The 20,096-nt window shown below is 42.8% G+C and overlaps 1 protein-coding gene across 2 annotated transcripts in view; it reads left to right on the plus strand.

Moving 5' to 3' along the window:
* LOC140071636 (bifunctional heparan sulfate N-deacetylase/N-sulfotransferase 4-like) overlaps window positions 1–20,096 on the plus strand; it is a 234,420-nt gene that overhangs the window by 190,030 nt on the left and 24,294 nt on the right. For both annotated transcript variants that reach the window (XR_011849178.1, XM_072119203.1), the window contains exons 7-8: window positions 6,126–6,308; window positions 10,777–10,873. Coding sequence is in view for 1 of the 2 variants with exons in the window: in XM_072119203.1 (XP_071975304.1) it covers window positions 6,126–6,308; window positions 10,777–10,873 (280 nt within the window). In the remaining variant the exon portion in view is untranslated. The remainder of the gene's footprint in view (window positions 1–6,125; window positions 6,309–10,776; window positions 10,874–20,096) is intronic.

Here is a 20,096-nt window from a genome sequence, read left to right on the forward strand (position 1 = left end):
GCTGCCGCCATTAAAACTGTGTTTCTAATGCTTAGCAGAAAAAAAAATAACCAGCAAACATTTATTTCCAATTTCACATCGCCCATAAGAGATAACTAAACGTGTCTCCACCTGTCAATATAAGAAGAGATATTGTTTCTGACCATGGACCATGGACAGGAAAGCAGCTTTGGGCACTGTTATTCAATACTGCAAAGAAAAGGAGAGAGCTAAGTAAGGGACATGACTGTGTATGGCATGTTGTTTGCATTATTTACAGCTTATGTCTCTTTGGGATAAACACAAGGGAATCCCACATCAATATAAAGTGTAGGAGAAACTGAACCAGATGCCAGCAGACTGAAACATTTAGGATAATGGGAAGAAAAGGTCACTTGAGCCAATTTGCCTTAAGTTCCTGTGTATTTTTAGAAATCTTACCTTGGGTGCAGAAGATATTTAGAGTAAATATTCAGTGAGCACAAAATAAAACAATCTCACATTCCCTTTTTTTTAGTGTAGTCAGTCTAAGGAGGATATGGAAGGGAGATATACTTGCATCTTACATATGTATTTTTCAGATACTCTTTTTATAAGCTAGAGTAGGTACAGAGTGGATCATGTCTACCCGCTGCATTGCAACTGTGGCTTATTCTCATTAGTTCTGAAAAGAAAACACACAAATAAACAAACGTGAAATTTATATTTTCTTTTCTTCCTAACTTTTCCCTGAAACAGATACTACAGTAAATATAAAATAAATATCTAAGCCACGTATAATAGAATACGGTGCATATTGGTATCTGTTTATTTATCATTATTCTCCTTCAGGGGTTGGAAGCAGTGAATTAAAGATACAGCAAAGCTCAGGTTAACACATTCTTACTTTTACTACCTACCAAAGCCAATACAGGCAGTCCCCGGGTTACATACAAGATAGGGACTGTAGGTTTGTTCTTAAGTTGAGTTTGTATGTAAGTCGAAACTGTATATTTTATCATTGTAGCCCCAGCCAGAACTTTTTAGGTCTCTGTGACAATTGGATTTTAAAAATGTTGGGTTGTCATAAGAATCAATATTAACACTAAAGCTTCATTACAAACACATTTGATAACTGTTATAGCTGATCATTGTAGCCTAGGACTAAATTACAATAAATTACCAACATCCAGAGGTCCTTTTGTAACTATGGGTCGTATGTAAGTTGAGTGTTCTTAAGTAGGGGACCGCCTGTACTTAACATTTACTTGACTAGAACTGAGCTTTACACAGGCCATGTGACATATGTAGATAACATCACTAATCTGTGAAGCAGACGTGGCACCCACCACTGCACTGCAATTGCTTCTTTAACCAACATGGGGGGTGCCATGTGTCATAACCCTGCCAATCTGAAATTGATTTACTACCTGAACGCTTGGTGATGAATGTAAATAAAAAAAACTATCCCTTACACCCTTCCTGACATTACTATTTAATTTACTCTCTGGGGGGTCAATTATTTTTATTCTGGCAATTTGTGCTTGTCTATGTTTGATTTATATTATAATGTGTTTTTTTTTTATAAAAGAAAAGTCAGACAAAAGTTGCATATTCTTGAAAACTCCTTTTTATCTATATCAGCAGCTAAGCAAGCAAGGTTTATTTATCTAGAGTGATGGAGGCAATTTATGTTATTTTTTTCACAGATAATCTGGGATGAAGGGGTAAACCCCAAGAGAACCTACCACTAGTAGCACAGCCTGACTACAGATCACTTGTGCAATCTATCCTACTATATAAAAAGTATTCTAAATGAGCGTTAAAGGGAACCTACCACCCTGATTCTACCTATAAAGGTAGAACGTTCGGTAGGTGGATGTATGGGACGTGAGGATAGCCCTTTTTAGAGCTAATCCTCACGTCCCCACTATCTTTTTCAAATCTTTAATACTGGGGTGTGGAGTAGCCGGACATGCGGCTACACGTCGGGCTACTCCACGCCCCAGTAGCCTCTTTTCCCAGAGCCTAACGTTTTAAAATGCTGCCATAAACATTTCAGCTATATAGTCAACAGTGAAAATTGGATGGATGCCATCCTTTTATTTAAATGGGTGGCACATGACTGTGCTAAATGTAATGGTAATAAATACCCCCCATTGTGTATGTGTATATTATATAATTTTAAAGAAACTTGTTTTTACTTCAGTAATTGCACTGCGTATATACACTCACCGGCCACTTTATTAGGTACACCTGTCCAACTGCTCGTTAACAATTAATTTCTAATCAGCCAATCACATGGCGGCAACTCAGTGCATTTAGGCATGTAGCCATGGTCAAGACAATCTCCTGCAGTTCAAAGCGAGCATCAGTATGGGGAAGAAAGGTGATTTGAGTGCCTTTGAACTTGGCATGCTTGTTGGTGCCAGAAGGGCTGGTCTGAGTATTTCAGAAACTGCTGATCTACTGGGATTTTCACGCACAACCATCTCTAGGGTTTACAGAGAATGGTCCGAAAAAGAAAAAACATCCAGTGAGTGGCAGTTCTGTGGGCGGAAATGCCTTGTTGATGCCAGAGGTCAGAGGAGAATGGGCAGACTGGTTCGAGCTGACTCAAATAGCCACCCGTTACAACCAAGGTAGGCAGAAGAACGCACAGTACGTTGAACTTTGAGGCAGATGGGCTACAGCAGCAGAAGACCACACCGGGTGCTACTCCTTTCAGCTAAGAACAGGAAACTGAGGCTACAATTTGCACAAGCTCATCGAAATTGGACAGTAGAAGATTGGAAAAACGTTGCCTGGTCTGATGAGTCTCGATTTCTGCTGCGACATTTGGATGGTAGGGTCAGAATTTGGCGTCAACAACATGAAAGCATGGATCCATGCTGCCTTGTATCAACGGTTAAGGCTGGTGGTGGTGGTGTCATGGTGTGGGGAATATTTTCTTGGCACTCTTTGGGCCCCTTGGTACCAATTGAGCATCGCTGCAACGCCACAGCCTACCTGAGTATTGTTGCTGACCATGTCCATCCCTTTATGAGCACAATGTACCCTGTAACATCTGATGGCTACTTTCAGCAGGATAATGCGCCATGTCATAAAGCTGGAATCATCTCAGACTGATTTCTTGAACATGACAATGAGTTCACTGTGCTCAAATGGCCTCCACAGTCACCAGATCTCAATCTAATAGAGCATCTTTGGGATGTGGTGGAACGGGAGATTCGCATCATGGATGTGCAGCCGACAAATCTGCGGCAACTGTGTGATGCTATCATGTCAATATGGACCAAAATCTCTGAGGAATGCTTCCAGCACCTTGTTGAATCTATGCCACGAAGAATTGAGGCAGTTCTGAAGGCAAAAGGGGGTCTAACCCGTTACTAGCATGGTGTACCTAATAAAGTGGCCGGTGAGTGTATATGTTTGATCAAGTACTGTACATGTACAGGTTATATTTGTATGTATACGAATATGAGGACATTTGTGCTCACACAACAATGCGATCTTCAACCAGTGTTGTTGCGGTAGATTCCCTGACTTTTTGCAGCAATTTACTTGAACAAATGACTTGGGATGCTAAAGCCAAATTAAACAGCTGTCTTTTCAGTAAAATGTCAAATATTCTTCTTCCACTACCTGTATCTGTGCATATGGGAATTTACAGCCTTCATGGTTTTACCTTATGTTAGTTGAATCTAAATAATGAGTTCAAGATTCCAATTTTGTAGATTTATTCTGAAGAAAACATTGAAATCAGAACCAGAATTATATTTCTATCTATATTTCCATTAATTCAAAGTTAAATGTGCGGTATATACTGTATATGGTTGTCTTCTACTTGATATCAGAGGACTTCTTATTTGTAGCGTTCCATTTACTTACCATTCCATGCTCTGTAAAGTCAATAGCTCAGGGGTATGCTGAGAAAAATGCTGGTACTGAACCAGAAAATTGCAAATTTAAAGTAAAAAGTATATTCAGTCATGTTATTGCCCTTGACCAATGCCCATAAAAAACAAGTAACTCAGCCTGTCATTTAAATATGCTGCTATAGCGAAATGACATTTATTGCTTACTATACAACACTAAATCCAGCATTTATATGAAAGGGGAATATGTTGCATAAAATCATTTAATAATTAATAATTCAATTGTCTATTTTAACAAAAAAATGTCTGTGTCACCATTATTATTTTGCGGGACACCCAGGGCAGGATTGTCATTAGCGTTTATGGAGTACCTGCGCTGGGCCCCATGATCTTGGTTATTTCGTTGGGGGCCCTCAGCCTGGAGCTCCAGACATCACTTACTTTTCTTTAAACCCTATATATAATTTAGAATAGAGAGTAATCCAAGCCCTCTTTTAAATATGATGCCAAGTGGTGACTTTATTTACATGAAAACGATCAAAGTTTTAGTGACATTTTAGCCAGTCACAGGCCTTTGTCAAACACAGATCGGGTGAGCTAGAGGGGTATAGATGGCATGCATAGTGGCCACCAGGTATAGGCACAGTGGGGTACATTTACTTACATTCCCGCTGAGCTTCATCGAAAGTGCATTGTCTAACAATAATGTACTGTACCAAGATTGACTAAGAGTGTCGCATGAAAGCCAGCAGTGTGACCATAACTAAATGAGCCCCATTGTGTCAAAGAAAACCAGAGATGAGGGAATCGATTTGTAAATTTGGTACGAATTTTAAATTTTTCAGGCACCAAATCGAATGTAAATCTTTTATGATTTGCTTAGGACAAGTTTTTAAAAATGAAATATGTTATTCATCCCATAGCTGAGGGAGGGGGGATGGGTGAGGTGAAATGAATTTTTTTTAAATTCATAAAAATATTAATGAAACAAGATTGTTTTATTTAAAAAATATTTGTTTTAGAGGACTAGAAAGGGTTATATGCCAATTTCTAGGACAATTGAAGCTTTACTGTTTCATTTCGAACCCAAATGGAATCAGTGACAATTCTGTGACTCGAATATTGCAATATTCCATTATCTTTAGTGGTAACATTGTTTGTTTTGGAAAGTGATCCCTTTGGCCATAGACATATAGGCAATAATCCATGGACTTAGTCAATCCAAAATGTCTTTGGTCATCTACATGCTGATGAATAAAAAACTTTGTTAATTTTTGTGATTTCTGCAGTGATTTTGGATTCTGTACCATGGTAAGTATTCAGGGTGCAGAATTCAACCTTACCAAAGCAAAGGTTGAACCGTGTCCCCTTTCCACAGCAAAATTGCAACTAACATTTAGGTTAATTTCCTCTTGTGATTGAGTATGAAATAAAAGACACACGCTGTGCTATTTGATTGCATATTGAGTCTACTAAAAGGTTGCATTGGAGTCCTGTGACAATACCAATTTTCATTGACTATGATTTACAGTAGTGTCACTGCCTCTTAAGAGTGTCAGATCACACGAAAGATGCAGTGCATTTCCACATCAGATTCCTGAAGCATCACAGATGCATTGAGTCGCAAACAATGTGTGTCAGAAGGCATTTCTATGCAATGTGACATTTTGCTACAACACCTGCAGACACAATTCATGAGATAAAGGTGGTCATATAGCCCCTGCATCCCATTAGGGGTACACACTGCAGGTGAGTAATAGCTTGTTTATTGTATAACATATAAATTCATATTCACCAAACATTTCTTTTTTTTTTCATTTGGAGATGTTTTCTGGCATCGTCTCAAGAATGCTGCTGTCCACAGACTTATTGATACAATAGGAAATGGTGCAATAATTGTCCTTGCTTCCTAATGCTGCTCTCAGAATAATGGCTTTCTCAGATGGATTTCTGCATGGTTGTCTAAAGCAGTATTGACTCTATCTAGATGCATATCCGCAGCAAAACAAAAAAAAAGTAATTCTTGAATGCTCTTTCTCCATTTTCATGTAATGTAACTTTATGTGTAATAATTGCTTGATATAATGTGTAGGTGTCATTACCCTTATAATGTTAGCTATTCTTTGTTACCTTGGGGAGAGAACTCATTAAGACACGTTTCAAGTAGCCAGTTTTTCACCGTGTGTTTTCTCCCTTCTTCAGAGGAATCTTACTGCCATCTACTGATCATAAGATTTATTCCAGCATCCCAGGTCTGTTATCTCTTACACATATCTATATCTGTTACAGATCAGCATCTTCATGACGCACTTGTCCAATTATGGAAATGATCGCCTTGGCTTATACACATTTGTTAATCTTGCTAACTTTGTACAAACTTGGACCAACCTGAAACTGCAGACCCTGCCTCCATTACAGCTTGCCCAGAAATATTTTCAACTCTTTCCTGAACAAAAGGATCCTCTCTGGCAGGTATTCCCGCTGCCTGCATGTGAATATACGTGTGCGTAGAAAAGCTTGGTTTGTCAATTGTATCACTATTTAGCATTGCTTCTAAAAGACTAATACTGAATATTTCATCTGATTTGTAAGTGATCATCACAAATAGTCCTTGACCCCACTGTGGCTGCAAAATGTACACATATACACCTCTCAATTTTTGAAGGAGAGAAAGACACATGATGCAGCACTTCACAAGGTGCAATACCTGCTGACCTGTGCCCCCCCCCCCCCTACCTGTATAATGTATCCCTCACTTCCAAGTTAGAAATAGTGGGGAACTGGGAATGTTAAGTATCTTTTATTTTTTCTTATATAACATCAAGAAAGGAAGAGAGCAGGGGGGGGGAGCAAATATGGGGAACTCTTTGAATGGGGTAGAGTCATTATAACTGAGTGAAGTGATGGATACACAGTTTAGAAGTACAACAGATCCCAGCTCACCTATTTAATCACCACATGGACCACACTCTTCTTAGTAATGTTAGTACTTAGGAAATATAAGGACTGTTCAGTTTGTTATCCGATTACCCCTGAGGAAGCCGCAGGACCACAGCGATATGCATGGGGATGTTTTTGCCCTCACCTACATGTGGACTATGGTGATATTGCATATTTATTGTTACTACTTTTTCTTGCTGATTTCATATGTCTTTTTGATCCTTTATTATTACTGATTTGGAGTCAGAGTTTCCTTTGGCACTTTACCCGCACTTTGTCCATGCTGCCATATTGATCAGTATAGGTGAGGAGATCACACTGTGTTACCCTCACGATGGGATTTAGGAGCACACAGGGGTGTGCCGTCTTTTAAGTGTTTTTAATGCACACCAATAAAACTTTTTGATTTTATCTTGTTCTATATCCATTTGGTACATGACACTGGCCTTTGGTTTTGTTTGATATATGTATATTCCAGTGTATCTACCTCGCTTACATGATTACTTGTAAGAGGCTATCAACGATTATCCATGACTTTACATGTGACAGAAGTGTAAAAGCAGTTTATGCGCACCAGAAATGTGTTGACTGCTTTTAGTAAAGTCATGGAGTAAATAATAAATGATATTTGTAGGCCACCTTACTGGCACCTACCTTTTCAACTTTCAGCCAGTAAATTTACAATAGGATTGATATCAGGGCTTTGTGATGGTTACTCCAAAACATAGACTTTGTTACCCTTAAAGGACATCTTTGTTACCCATAAAGTATGCCCTGGAGCTGGAGAGGGTTCAACGTAGAGCCACAAAGCTGATAAGGGGTATGGAGGGTCTTAGTTATGAGGAAAGATTAAAACAACTAGATTTATTAAGTCTGGAAAAGAGACGACTACGAGGGGACATGATTAATTTATTTGAATATATGAATGGTCCATACATAAAATATGGTGGTAAGTTGTTCCAGATTAAATCAAATCAAAAGACGAGGGGGCACTGTCTCCGTTTGGAGAAACCAAGGTTTAATCACCGGAGGCGACAGGGCTTTTTTACTATGAGAACTGTCAATCTGTGGAATAGCCTGCCTCAGGCGCTGGTCACAGCAGGGACAGCGGAGAGCTTCAAGAAGGGTCTAGATGCCTTTTTACACCTAAATAACATTGATTGTTATGCTATATAGGATTGTTTCCCCTAAATCCCTTCCTCATCCAATCCCTACCCTTCCTCGGTTGAACTTGATGGACAAGTGTCTTTTTTCAACCGTATAAACTATGAAACTATGAAACTATCTACCACCAGGATTATAAACCAAGCACACTGACATACTGGTGTGCGCCCCCTCTGGCAGGATCTGCTCTACGTTAAGCTTCTTGTACCTTGCAAATGAACCTGAGGGGCTCCAGTTTCCATTAACACCTATGGAGCTCGGTGCCCCTCAGGCTTATTTTAATACTTTTAAAAGCCTTCTTTTGTAAAAGCCAGGGCATAAAAAGTTTAAAGAAGAGCAGATCCTGCCAGAGGGTGCACACACCAGTATGTCAATGTGCTTATTTTACATTCGTTCATCCTGGTGGTAGATTTCCATTAAGCCACTTTGTAACAAGTTTAGCAGTTTGCTTCATTCTCACAGTCTGGTATGTAGAGAGACCCTGAAATCCAGGATTGTCCTGAAAGACCCAGGATGGTTGGGGAAGGGGGGTATGCAAAAATACTAGGGAGAAATTCATGGAATAACAGTATTCCCATTATATGTTTTACAGTGTATCCTTTTAGATACTGTGCACACAAAACAAATGTTACATTTGCTGCATTGTAACTTGTCAGAATTTACATGGGATATTGTACATGCCTTTTGGTACCAGTGCACCAGTACACATGGCAGACAGCCTGCAGCCTGGAACACATGAACTACAGAACCACAAAAGATTTTGGAAATTGAACATATGCAGAGCAAATGATCACTGAAAATTTTCTAGAAGAGTTCAAGCAGAGCCTGATAGTTTCTTTAGTGTAGGATTTATGTTTAAAGGCCAGTAACTCTTCAGTAAGATTTGCTTAAATCAGTAGTATAGGCAAATATGGGTATAGTAGTGTAGGCAAATATTTTATCACAGAAATTCAGTGGGGGAATTTAGCATGTTATTATTAGCTTTAAGAACAAACTCAATCATCTATATTTATACTACTGCCTACAAATAATCCAATGAATGGCAAATTCTGTTCTATTAAATGAAAGTTCACATAACATCTAACTATAAGCTGCACAGTAGTTTGCTTCTACAGAGTCCTTTCCTACACTACAAACCTTGACAGGCTTATACAATACAGATAAGAGGTTGTGATTGATTAAAGGAAGTCTAATCCAGATCTATTGATTTTATTTAACTGTGCATTACGGCAATCACCAAGCATGCCTGTAATCAGATAAAGGAAATACTGTAGTTTCAATGTTAAATTTATTATTAATGGAATCCAAGAAACGGAATGATCCCTAAGGTTCTAGGTAATGGGTCAGTTTTATTCAATTATTTGTATTTCATGTTGGCTATATATGGAACTCTGCAGCCTCCATCAGGATGTATGTATAGTAAAGAGCAATATTATTGTTTGATAATGTCTGCTTTATTCCCTAAGCTGTAGTTAAAGCTGTTCTTATACTATACCGCTATGATATACACTATTAATGCTTAGGTTGATGACACCCATGGGTATCATAAGTCTCTGAAACTATAAATTACAAGTATTACTTCATAAAGTACAATCAATAGAACAATTTTGCTGTAATTTATAAAATGTTATTAAATTGAAGGCAATATGTATATATAAGATGGGTTCTTAAGTCCATTTAAAGCAAAAGTATTGAACCTGTTTAAGCCTAGGTCTTCACAGCAACAGAAATACACTGTAACTGATTCCACAATGTACTTCATTCATTCCCTATGGAGAGGAAGGACATATAGTCTCATGTAAATTTTTCAAATACGTAATAATGGACGTCCCAATGATTTTTTTTACAATAAACTATATAACCTCCATTTTGGCTCAATCTTATGTAGAAGTAAAGTGAATCTATAGATTTATAGTTGTAACTCTGTGTAATGTTGATATATAGTAAGACTATAGATGAATTGTTGAAACTCTTTGTAATTTTGAGGTAAAGTAAGACCATATTAGGGTTTTTGCAGCTCTGTGTGTTGTAGAGGTAAAGTAAGACTGCAGTTATGTTGTTGCCGCTCTGTTTATTGTGGAGGTTAAAGGGGTTGTCCTCTTTCGGGAAAATATTTGATATGATTTTGTGTAAGGAAAAGTTGTTCAATTTTAATATATACTTCCTATATCAATTTCTCACAATCTTGAAGATCTCTGCTTGCTGTTCTTCTATGTTTACTTTCACTAAATAGAAATCTGTCCATGGTCCTGTGATGTTACTATCAGAGCTGTGTGATACTAATGGCTTCTGCACCTGTATGCCCATCACATGACCATGGACAGATTTCTATCCAGTGGAAGTAGACATAGAGGCATTCTATAGAAGGACAGCAAGCAGAGATAATTGTGAGAGCGCTGTGAGGAATTGATACAAAAAGTATATTAGAAAATTGTAGAACTTTTCCTTACACAAACAATATTCATTATTTGCTGAAAGTGGACAACCCCTTTAAGTAAGACTATGGATGTATTGTTGCAGCTCTGTGTAATGTGGAGGCTGTGTTACTTCTAGGGCAGTCTTTGTCATTGCATACTTCAGGTAGACCTTTAGTCATGATTTGAGGATGTCCCAAAAAGAAAATACCTGTAAAAATTCTGGTGTGTTGCCAATAATTATAAAATCGAAGGAGATCCTGAAATCATTAGCAGTTTTCTCACAGTCTATACACAGTTGTCTTTGTCCTATTTGCAGATTGCAGACTGCCATTACAGCAGTATACAGATTGCCAAAGGCAGCCCAAGACTTTAACAATTGGCTAAAGGATATAGTGTACTAAAGAATACTCTTTCTGCAGAATCCATGTGATGACAGGAGGCACAGAGACATCTGGTCTAGAGATAAAACCTGTGACCGTCTACCAAAATTTCTTGTGATAGGACCTCAAAAGACTGGTAAGTATATGTTACAAGTAAGACATTTTATTTAAATGGGTTGTACAAAATTTTATTGTGATCCCATATCCACAGTAGAGTGGTTAACAATTTTAATGTAAAACCCAGGGTTAAGCTGGTTATCTTTGACTGTTTCTAATACCTCTAATACCCACAGTAGAAGTAGACTCTGGATAGAGAGCTCAACCCCATTTTGAAATTGATAAACTACATATTTCAGTAGCTTAATATCTCTAAGATAAGCTAAAGGAAGTTTTGGTAACTCAAATCTGAAAATAGAAACTGATCTGGAAGTAAAGGAAAACAAGAATTCACAATGTTCACTTTTGGCATCATGTGAATCAATTTGTCTAGAATTACTATTTACGAGGAGGTCCCATTGCCATATCTTGTTGCCATTTCAGGAGGCAAATACACTTACAATATTTAAGGGGCTGCCCAGTTACTGCCAGTTATTAAAGTCTAGAAATGTATGACAAAGCAAAAAGCTTTGCACTATTTTATTGCAAAAAATGATCTATATAAATTGATCAAACCAAAAGAAGTTATTGCAAAGGTCATGTTATTGTTTGTATAATCCTAAATGATATGTTATTCCAACATACTTTCTTTATCAATTTGTTATGGTTTTCTAGATCTCTACTTGCTGTCATTCAACAGGAAGCTTCAGAACTAATACAGAAAGTATATTGGAAAATTTTAACTTTTCATCATACAAACATTAAGGATTATTAATAGAGATGAGCGAACACTAAAATGCTCGGGTACTCGTTATTCGAGACGAACTTTTCCCGATGCTCGAGTGCTCGTCTCGAATAACGAACCCCATTGAAGTCAATGGGAGACTCGAGCATTTTTCAAGGGGACCAAGGCTCTGCACAGGGAAGCTTGGCCAAACACCTGGGAACCTCAGAAAAGGATGGAAACACCACGGAAATGGACAGGAAACAGCAGGGGCAGCATGCATGGATGCCTCTGAGGCTGCATAATCGCACCATTATGCCAAAATTATGGGCAACAGCATGGCCATGACAGAGTGACAGAATGAAGCTAGATAGCATCTAAAACATCCAATAATTGACCCTGACACTATAGGGGACGGCATGCAGAGGCAGCGGCAGCAGGCTAGAGAGTGTCATGGCGACATACCCTAAATGGACTCAGGCTTCAAACCAATGGGTGGCAGAGAGGAACCAAAGGAGGTGAGCAAGAAGCGCTCAAATAATATCGGTACATGATAAAAGTTTGCCAGTATATTTTGTGGATTACACAGCAGGGTGGCGACAAAGTTAACATGGAAGCCATGAAAACAACCCAAAATTCTGCCTGACACAGCTCGTTTGATAAGGGGACCATGTATGGAGGCAGTGAACTAGTAGTAGATTAAAGGTGCTGCAGTTAAAACTATGTTAGTTGGATCTTGGCATGGAGCTGGCGCTCCGCTGCCAGGCGAGCTTTCGCCAATCCAAGCCCCTGTCTATAGGCTACTCCCCAAACAGCACTTCTAAGAACCTTTTGTATAAGATCAAGTGTAGTAGCGTTCTTATAAGTTTAGGATATGGCGGGTGAGGGGAATGTAAACAGATGCGCAAGAAGCGCTGAAATAATATCCCTAAATGGTAAAAGTTTGCAAGTATATTTTGGGGATTACACAGCAGGGTGGCGACAAAGTTAACAACTTTGATGTGGAATGCCCTGTAATAGCTCTTGGGCGGTGTGCCTTTTATCGCCTAGGCTCAGCAGTTTGAGCACCGCCTGCTGTCGCTTAGCGACGGCACTGCTGCTGTGCCTAGAGCTACCGACTGATGGCGCCATGCCCACGGATGGTAATTCGGAGGAGGAGGAGGTGGAGGAGGGGTGGGAGGAGGTATAGTAGGCCTTTGAGACCTGGACCGAGGTAGGCCCCGCAATTCTCTGCGTCGGCAGTATATGACCAGCCCCAGGGTCAGACTCGGTCCCAGCCTGCACCAAGTTAAGTGTAGTAGCGTTCTTATAAGTTTGGGATATGGCGGGTGAGGGGAATATAAACAGATGCGCAAGAAGCGCATGATGCGCATGGAGCTGGCGTTCCGCTGCCAGGCGAGCTTTCGCCAATCCAAGCCCCTGTCTCTAGGCTACTCCCCAAACAGCACTTCTAAGAACCTTTTGTATAAGATCAAGTGTAGTAGCGTTCTTATAAGTTTAGGATATGGCGGGTGAGGGGAATGTAAACAGATGCGCAAGAAGCGCTGAAATAATATCCCTAAATGGTAAAAGTTTGCCAGTATATTTTGGGGATTACACAGCAGGGTGGCGACAAAGTTAACAACTTTGATGTGGAATCCATGAAAACAACCCAAATTTCTGCCTGACACACCTCGTTTGATAAAGGGACGATGTATGGAGGCAGCTATATGGACGACTTTTGGAGGTAGCAATGGAGACAACGTGTGGAGGCTGCTATGGAGACAATTTAATTTGGATAGTGCCTGTATGTGGCAGTCCCAAACATTTTTCAAACCAGAGGAGCAGGTAGGTGGCCCTCCAGTAAAATGGGATAGATTGAGTGCCTGTATGTGGCAGTCCCAAAAATGTTTCAAACCAGAGGAGCAGGTAGGTGGCCCTCCAGTAAAATGGAATAGATTGAGTGCCTGTATGTGGCAGTCCCAAAAATTGTTCAAACCAGAGGAGCAGGTAGGTGGCCCTGCAGTAAAATGGAATAGATTGAGTGCCTGTATGTGGCAGTCCCAAAAATTGTTCAAACCAGAGGAGCAGGTAGGTGGCCCTGCAGTAAAATGGAATAGATTGAGTGCCTGTATGTGGCAGTCCCAAAAATGTTTCAAACCAGAGGAGCAGGTAGGTGGCCCTCCAGTAAAATGGAATAGATTGAGTGCCTGTATGTGGCAGTCCCAAAAATTGTTCAAACCAGAGGAGCAGGTAGGTGGCCCTGCAGTAAAATGGAATAGATTGAGTGCCTGTATGTGGCAGTCCCAAAAATTTTTTAAAACAGAGGACCGGGTAGGTGGCCCTCCAGAAAAATGGAATAGATTGAGTGCCTGTATGTGGCACTCACAAAAATTGTTTCAAACAGAGGACCGGGTAGGTGGCCCTCCAGAAAAATTAAATGCATGAAGTACTATAGCAAGAGCCAGTGGGCCCTGTCAAAAAATAGCCATTTTCCTCTGCTTTACTGTACAAAGAGGAGGAGAAGGAGGAAAATGAGGAGGAGGAGGAGGAGTGGATCAATTATTCAGGTTGAGCTTCCTTCACCTGGTGGAGATTGGAAATTCTGAGAAATCCAGCCTTTATTCATTTTAATAAGCGTCAGCCTGTCAGCGCTGTCAGTCGACAGGCGTGTACGCTTATCGGTGATGATGCCACCAGCTGCACTGAAAACCCGCTCGGACAAGACGCTAGCGGCAGGGCAGGCAAGAACCTCCAAGGCGTACAGCGCCAGTTCGTGCCACATGTCCAGCTTTGAAACCCAGTAGTTGTAGGGAGCTGTGTGATCATTTAGGACGATGGTATGGTCAGCTACGTACTCCCTCACCATCTTTCTGTAAAGATCAGCCCTACTCTGCCGAGACTGGGGACAGGTGACAGTGTCTTGCTGGGGTGACATAAAGCTGGCAAAAGCCTTGTAAAGCGTACCCTTGCCAGTGCTGGACAAGCTGCCTGCTCGCCTACTCTCCCTCGCTACTTGTCCCGCAGAACTACGCACTCTGCCGCTAGCGCTGTCAGAAGGGAAATACTGTTTCAGCTTGTGCACCAGGGCCTGCTGGTATTCATGCATTCTCACACTCCTTTCCTCTCCAGGGATGAGAGTGGAAAGATTTTGCTTGTACCGTGGGTCCAGGAGAGTGAACACCCAGTAATCGGTGCTGGAATAAATTCTTTGAACGCGAGGGTCACGGGATAGGCAGCCTAGCATGAAATCTGCCATATGCGCCAGAGTACCAACGCGTAAGAATTCACTCCCCTCACTGGCCTGACTGTCCATTTCCTCCTCCTCCAACTCCTCCAACTCCTCTTCTTCTGCCCATACACGCTGAACAGTGAAGGACTCAACAATGGTCCCCTCTTGTGTCTCGCCAACATTCTCCTCCTCTTCCTCCTCATCCTCCTCCACCTCCACCTCCTCCGATATGCGCTGAGAAACAGACCTCAGGGTGCTTTGGCTATCAACAAGGGAATATTCTTCCCCCGTCTCTTGTGACGAGCGCAAAGCTTCCGACTTCATGCTGACCAGAGAGTTTTTCAACAGGCCAAGCAGCGGGATCGTGAGGCTGATGATGGCGGCATCGCCACTGACCATCTGTGTTGACTCCTCAAAGTTACTCAGCACCTGACAGATATCAGACATCCACGTCCACTCCTCATTGTAGACTTGAGGAAGCTGACTGACCTGACTACCAGTTCTGGTGGAAGTTGACATCTGGCAGTCTACAATCGCTCTGCGCTGCTGGTAAACTCTGGATAACATGGTCAGTGTTGAATTCCACCTCGTGGGCACGTCGCACAACAGTCGGTGAGCGGGCAGTTGGAGGCGGCGCTGCGCTGCCCTGAGAGTGGCAGCATCTGGGCTGGACTTCCTGAAATGCGCACAGATGCGGCGCACCTTCGTGAGCAAATCAGACAGATTGGGGTATGTCTTGAGGAAACGCTGCACTATCAGATTTAACACATGGGCCAGGCATGGCACATGTGTCAGTCTGCCGAGTTGCAGAGCCGCCACCAGGTTACGGCCGTTGTCACACACAACCATTCCCGGCTTGAGGTTCAGCGGTGCCAGCCACAGATCAGTCTGCGCCGTGATGCCCTGTAATAGCTCTTGGGCGGTGTGCCTTTTGTCGCCTAGGCTCAGCAGTTTGAGCACCGCCTGCTGTCGCTTAGCGACGGCACTGCTGCTGTGCCTAGAGCTACCGACTGATGGCGCCGTGCCCACGGATGGTAGTTCGGAGGAGGAGGTGGAGGAGGGGTGGGAGGAGGAGGAGGCATAGTAGGCCTGAAACACCTGGACCGAGGTAGGCCCCGCAATCCTCGGCGTCGGCAGTATATGAGCAGCCCCAGGGTCAGACTCGGTCCCAGCCTCCACCAAGTTAACCCAATGTGCCGTCAGCGATATATAGTGGCCCTGCCCGGCAGCACTCATCCACGTGTCCGTGGTCAGGTGGACCTTGTCAGAAACGGCGTTGGTCAGGGCACGGATGATGTTGTCTGACACGTGCTGGTGCAGGGCTGGGACGGCACATCGGGAAAAGTAGTGGCGGCTGGGGACCGAATACCGAGGGGCGGCCGCCGCCATGAGGTTGCGAAAGGCCTCGGTCTCTACTAGCCTATAGGGCAGCATCTCCAGGCTAAGCAATCTGGAGATGTGCACATTAAGGGCTTGGGCGTGCGGGTGGGTTGCACTATATTTGCGTTTCCGCTCCAGCGTCTGGGGTATGGAGAGCTGAACGCTGGTGGATGCTGTGGAGGATCGTGGAGGCGACGATGGGGTTTTTGTGCCAGGGTCCTGGGCAGGGGGCTGACTAGCAGCTGACACAGGGGAAGGAGCAGTGGTGTGCACGGCCGGAGGTGAACGGGCTTGTTGCCACTGAGTGGGGTGCTTAGCATTCATATGCCTGCGCATACTGGTGGTAGTTAAGCTAGTAGTGGTGGAACCCCTGCTGAGCCTGGTTTGGCAAATGTTGCACACCACAGTCCGTCGGTCATCCGGTGTTTCCTTAAAGAACCTCCACACTTCTGAAGATCTAGCCCTCGCCGCAAGAGCCCTCACCACGGGAGCTTCACTAGTTGACAGTGGCGCTGATGCACCAGCTCTGGCCCTGCCTCTCCGTCTGGCCCCACCACTGCCTCTTCCAACCTGTTCAGGTCGAGGACTCTCCTCCGTCTCAGAAGCACTGTGTTCACCCGGCCTCTCAACCCAGCTTGGGTCTGTCACCTCATCATCCTCCGATCCCTCAGTCTGCTCCCCCCTCGGACTTCCTGCCCTGACAACAACTTCCCCACTGTCTGACAACCGTGTCTCCTCATCGTCGGACACCTCTTTACACACTTCCACTACGTCAAGAAGGTCATCATCACCCACAGACTGTGACTGGTGGAAAACCTGGGCATCGGAAAATTGCTCATCAGCAACCGGACAAGTGGTTTGTGACTGTGGGAAGGGTCCAGAAAACAGTTCCTCAGAGTATGCCGGTTCAAATGGCAAATTTTGCTGGGAGGGGGCAGACTGGGGGGGAGGAGGCTGAGGTGCAGGAGCTGGAGGAGTGCCGATTTCGGTGACATGGGTGGACTGCATGGAAGACTGACTGGTGGACAAATTGCTCGCAGCATTGTCGGCAATCCACGACATCACCTGTTCGCACTGTTCTGGCCTCAACAGTGCTCTACCACGAGTCCCAGTAACTTCAGACATGAACCTAGGGAGTGTAGCTCTGCGGCGTTCCCCTGCTCCCTCATCAGCAGGTGGTGTCTCACCCCGCCCAGGACCACGGCCTCTGACCCCTGCAGTAGTTGGACGCCCACGTCCCCGCCCTCGTCCTCTACCCCTAGCCCTCGGGTTAAACATTTTTAAAATGAGAGTTATAACTTTTTTTTTTTTTTACTTCTTTTTGGTTTTTTTGGTGTTTTTTTGTGTTTTTTTTTTTTTTTGTGTTTTTTTTTTTTTTTGAGTTTTTAAAACCAAACAATCCTATCCTATTGCTATGGCTATTTTCTAGCCAAGTATCAAAGGAAGCACACTACTATGCCAGATGAGATGACACTGAGTTATTGCCTAATAGAAATCCAACCCCTACTGAATTTTGCCACTTCGGCCTTTGCTATGGATATGTGCGCCACTAAGCGCAGAACACAGCGGTCGCAAGTCTCACTACAAATTGCTCAGAATTGGCAAGTACATGCACTGCAGAAACTACAGCCACCAGCAGATCAACCAGAAATCAAATATATAGAACGCTACTGTAGGCTTCAAGAAGCTGTTTGTATTCTCCTCTGGCTATTTTCTAGCCAAGTATCAAAGGAAGCACACTACTATGCCAGATGAGATGACACTGAGTTATTGCCTAATAGAAATCCAACCCCTACTGAATTTTGCCACTTCGGCCTTTGCTATGGATATGTGCGCCACTAAGCGCAGAACACAGCGGTCGCAAGTCTCACTACAAATTGCTCAGAATTGGCAAGTACATGCACTGCAGAAACTACAGCCACCAGCAGATCAACCAGAAATCAAATATATAGAACGCTACTGTAGGCTTCAAGAAGCTGTTTGTATTCTCCTCTGGCTATTTTCTAGCCAAGTATCAAAGGAAGCACACTACTATGCCAGATGAGATGACACTGAGTTATTGCCTAATAGAAATCCAACCCCTACTGAATTTTGCCACTTCGGCCTTTGCTATGGATATGTGCGCCACTAAGCGCAGAACACAGCGGTCGCAAGTCTCACTACAAATTGCTCAGAATTGGCAAGTACATGCACTGCAGAAACTACAGCCACCAGCAGATCAACCAGAAATCAAATATATAGAACGCTACTGTAGGCTTCAAGAAGCTGTTTGTATTCTCCTCTGGCTATTTTCTAGCCAAGTATCAAAGGAAGCACACTACTATGCCAGATGAGATGACACTGAGTTATTGCCTAATAGAAATCCAACCCCTACTGAATTTTGCCACTTCGGCCTTTGCTATGGATATGTGCGCCACTAAGCGCAGAACACAGCGGTCGCAAGTCTCACTACAAATTGCTCAGAATTGGCAAGTACATGCACTGCAGAAACTACAGCCACCAGCAGATCAACCAGAAATCAAATATATAGAACGCTACTGTAGGCTTCAAGAAGCTGTTTGTATTCTCCTCTGGCTATTTTCTAGCCAAGTATCAAAGGAAGCACACTACTATGCCAGATGAGATGACACTGAGTTATTGCCTAATAGAAATCCAACCCCTACTGAATTTTGCCACTTCGGCCTTTGCTATGGATATGTGCGCCACTAAGCGCAGAACACAGCGGTCGCAAGTCTCACTACAAATTGCTCAGAATTGGCAAGTACATGCACTGCAGAAACTACAGCCACCAGCAGATCAACCAGAAATCAAATATATAGAACGCTACTGTAGGCTTCAAGAAGCTGTTTGTATTCTCCTCTGGCTATTTTCTAGCCAAGTATCAAAGGAAGCACACTACTATGCCAGATGAGATGACACTGAGTTATTGCCTAATAGAAATCCAACCCCTACTGAATTTTGCCACTTCGGCCTTTGCTATGGATATGTGCGCCACTAAGCGCAGAACACAGCGGTCGCAAGTCTCACTACAAATTGCTCAGAATTGGCAAGTACATGCACTGCAGAAACTACAGCCACCAGCAGATCAACCAGAAATCAAATATATAGAACGCTACTGTAGGCTTCAAGAAGCTGTTTGTATTCTCCTCTGGCTATTTTCTAGCCAAGTATCAAAGGAAGCACACTACTATGCCAGATGAGATGACACTGAGTTATTGCCTAATAGAAATCCAACCCCTACTGAATTTTGCCACTTCGGCCTTTGCTATGGATATGTGCGCCACTAAGCGCAGAACACAGCGGTCGCAAGTCTCACTACAAATTGCTCAGAATTGGCAAGTACATGCACTGCAGAAACTACAGCCACCAGCAGATCAACCAGAAATCAAATATATAGAACGCTACTGTAGGCTTCAAGAAGCTGTTTGTATTCTCCTCTGGCTATTTTCTAGCCAAGTATCAAAGGAAGCACACTACTATGCCAGATGAGATGACACTGAGTTATTGCCTAATAGAAATCCAACCCCTACTGAATTTTGCCACTTCGGCCTTTGCTATGGATATGTGCGCCACTAAGCGCAGAACACAGCGGTCGCAAGTCTCACTACAAATTGCTCAGAATTGGCAAGTACATGCACTGCAGAAACTACAGCCACCAGCAGATCAACCAGAAATCAAATATATAGAACGCTACTGTAGGCTTCAAGAAGCTGTTTGTATTCTCCTCTGGCTATTTTCTAGCCAAGTATCAAAGGAAGCACACTACTATGCCAGATGAGATGACACTGAGTTATTGCCTAATAGAAATCCAACCCCTACTGAATTTTGCCACTTCGGCCTTTGCTATGGATATGTGCGCCACTAAGCGCAGAACACAGCGGTCGCAAGTCTCACTACAAATTGCTCAGAATTGGCAAGTACATGCACTGCAGAAACTACAGCCACCAG

Source organism: Engystomops pustulosus, chromosome 1 (genome assembly GCF_040894005.1).
Source record: "Engystomops pustulosus chromosome 1, aEngPut4.maternal, whole genome shotgun sequence".
NCBI lineage: Eukaryota > Metazoa > Chordata > Amphibia > Anura > Leptodactylidae > Engystomops > Engystomops pustulosus.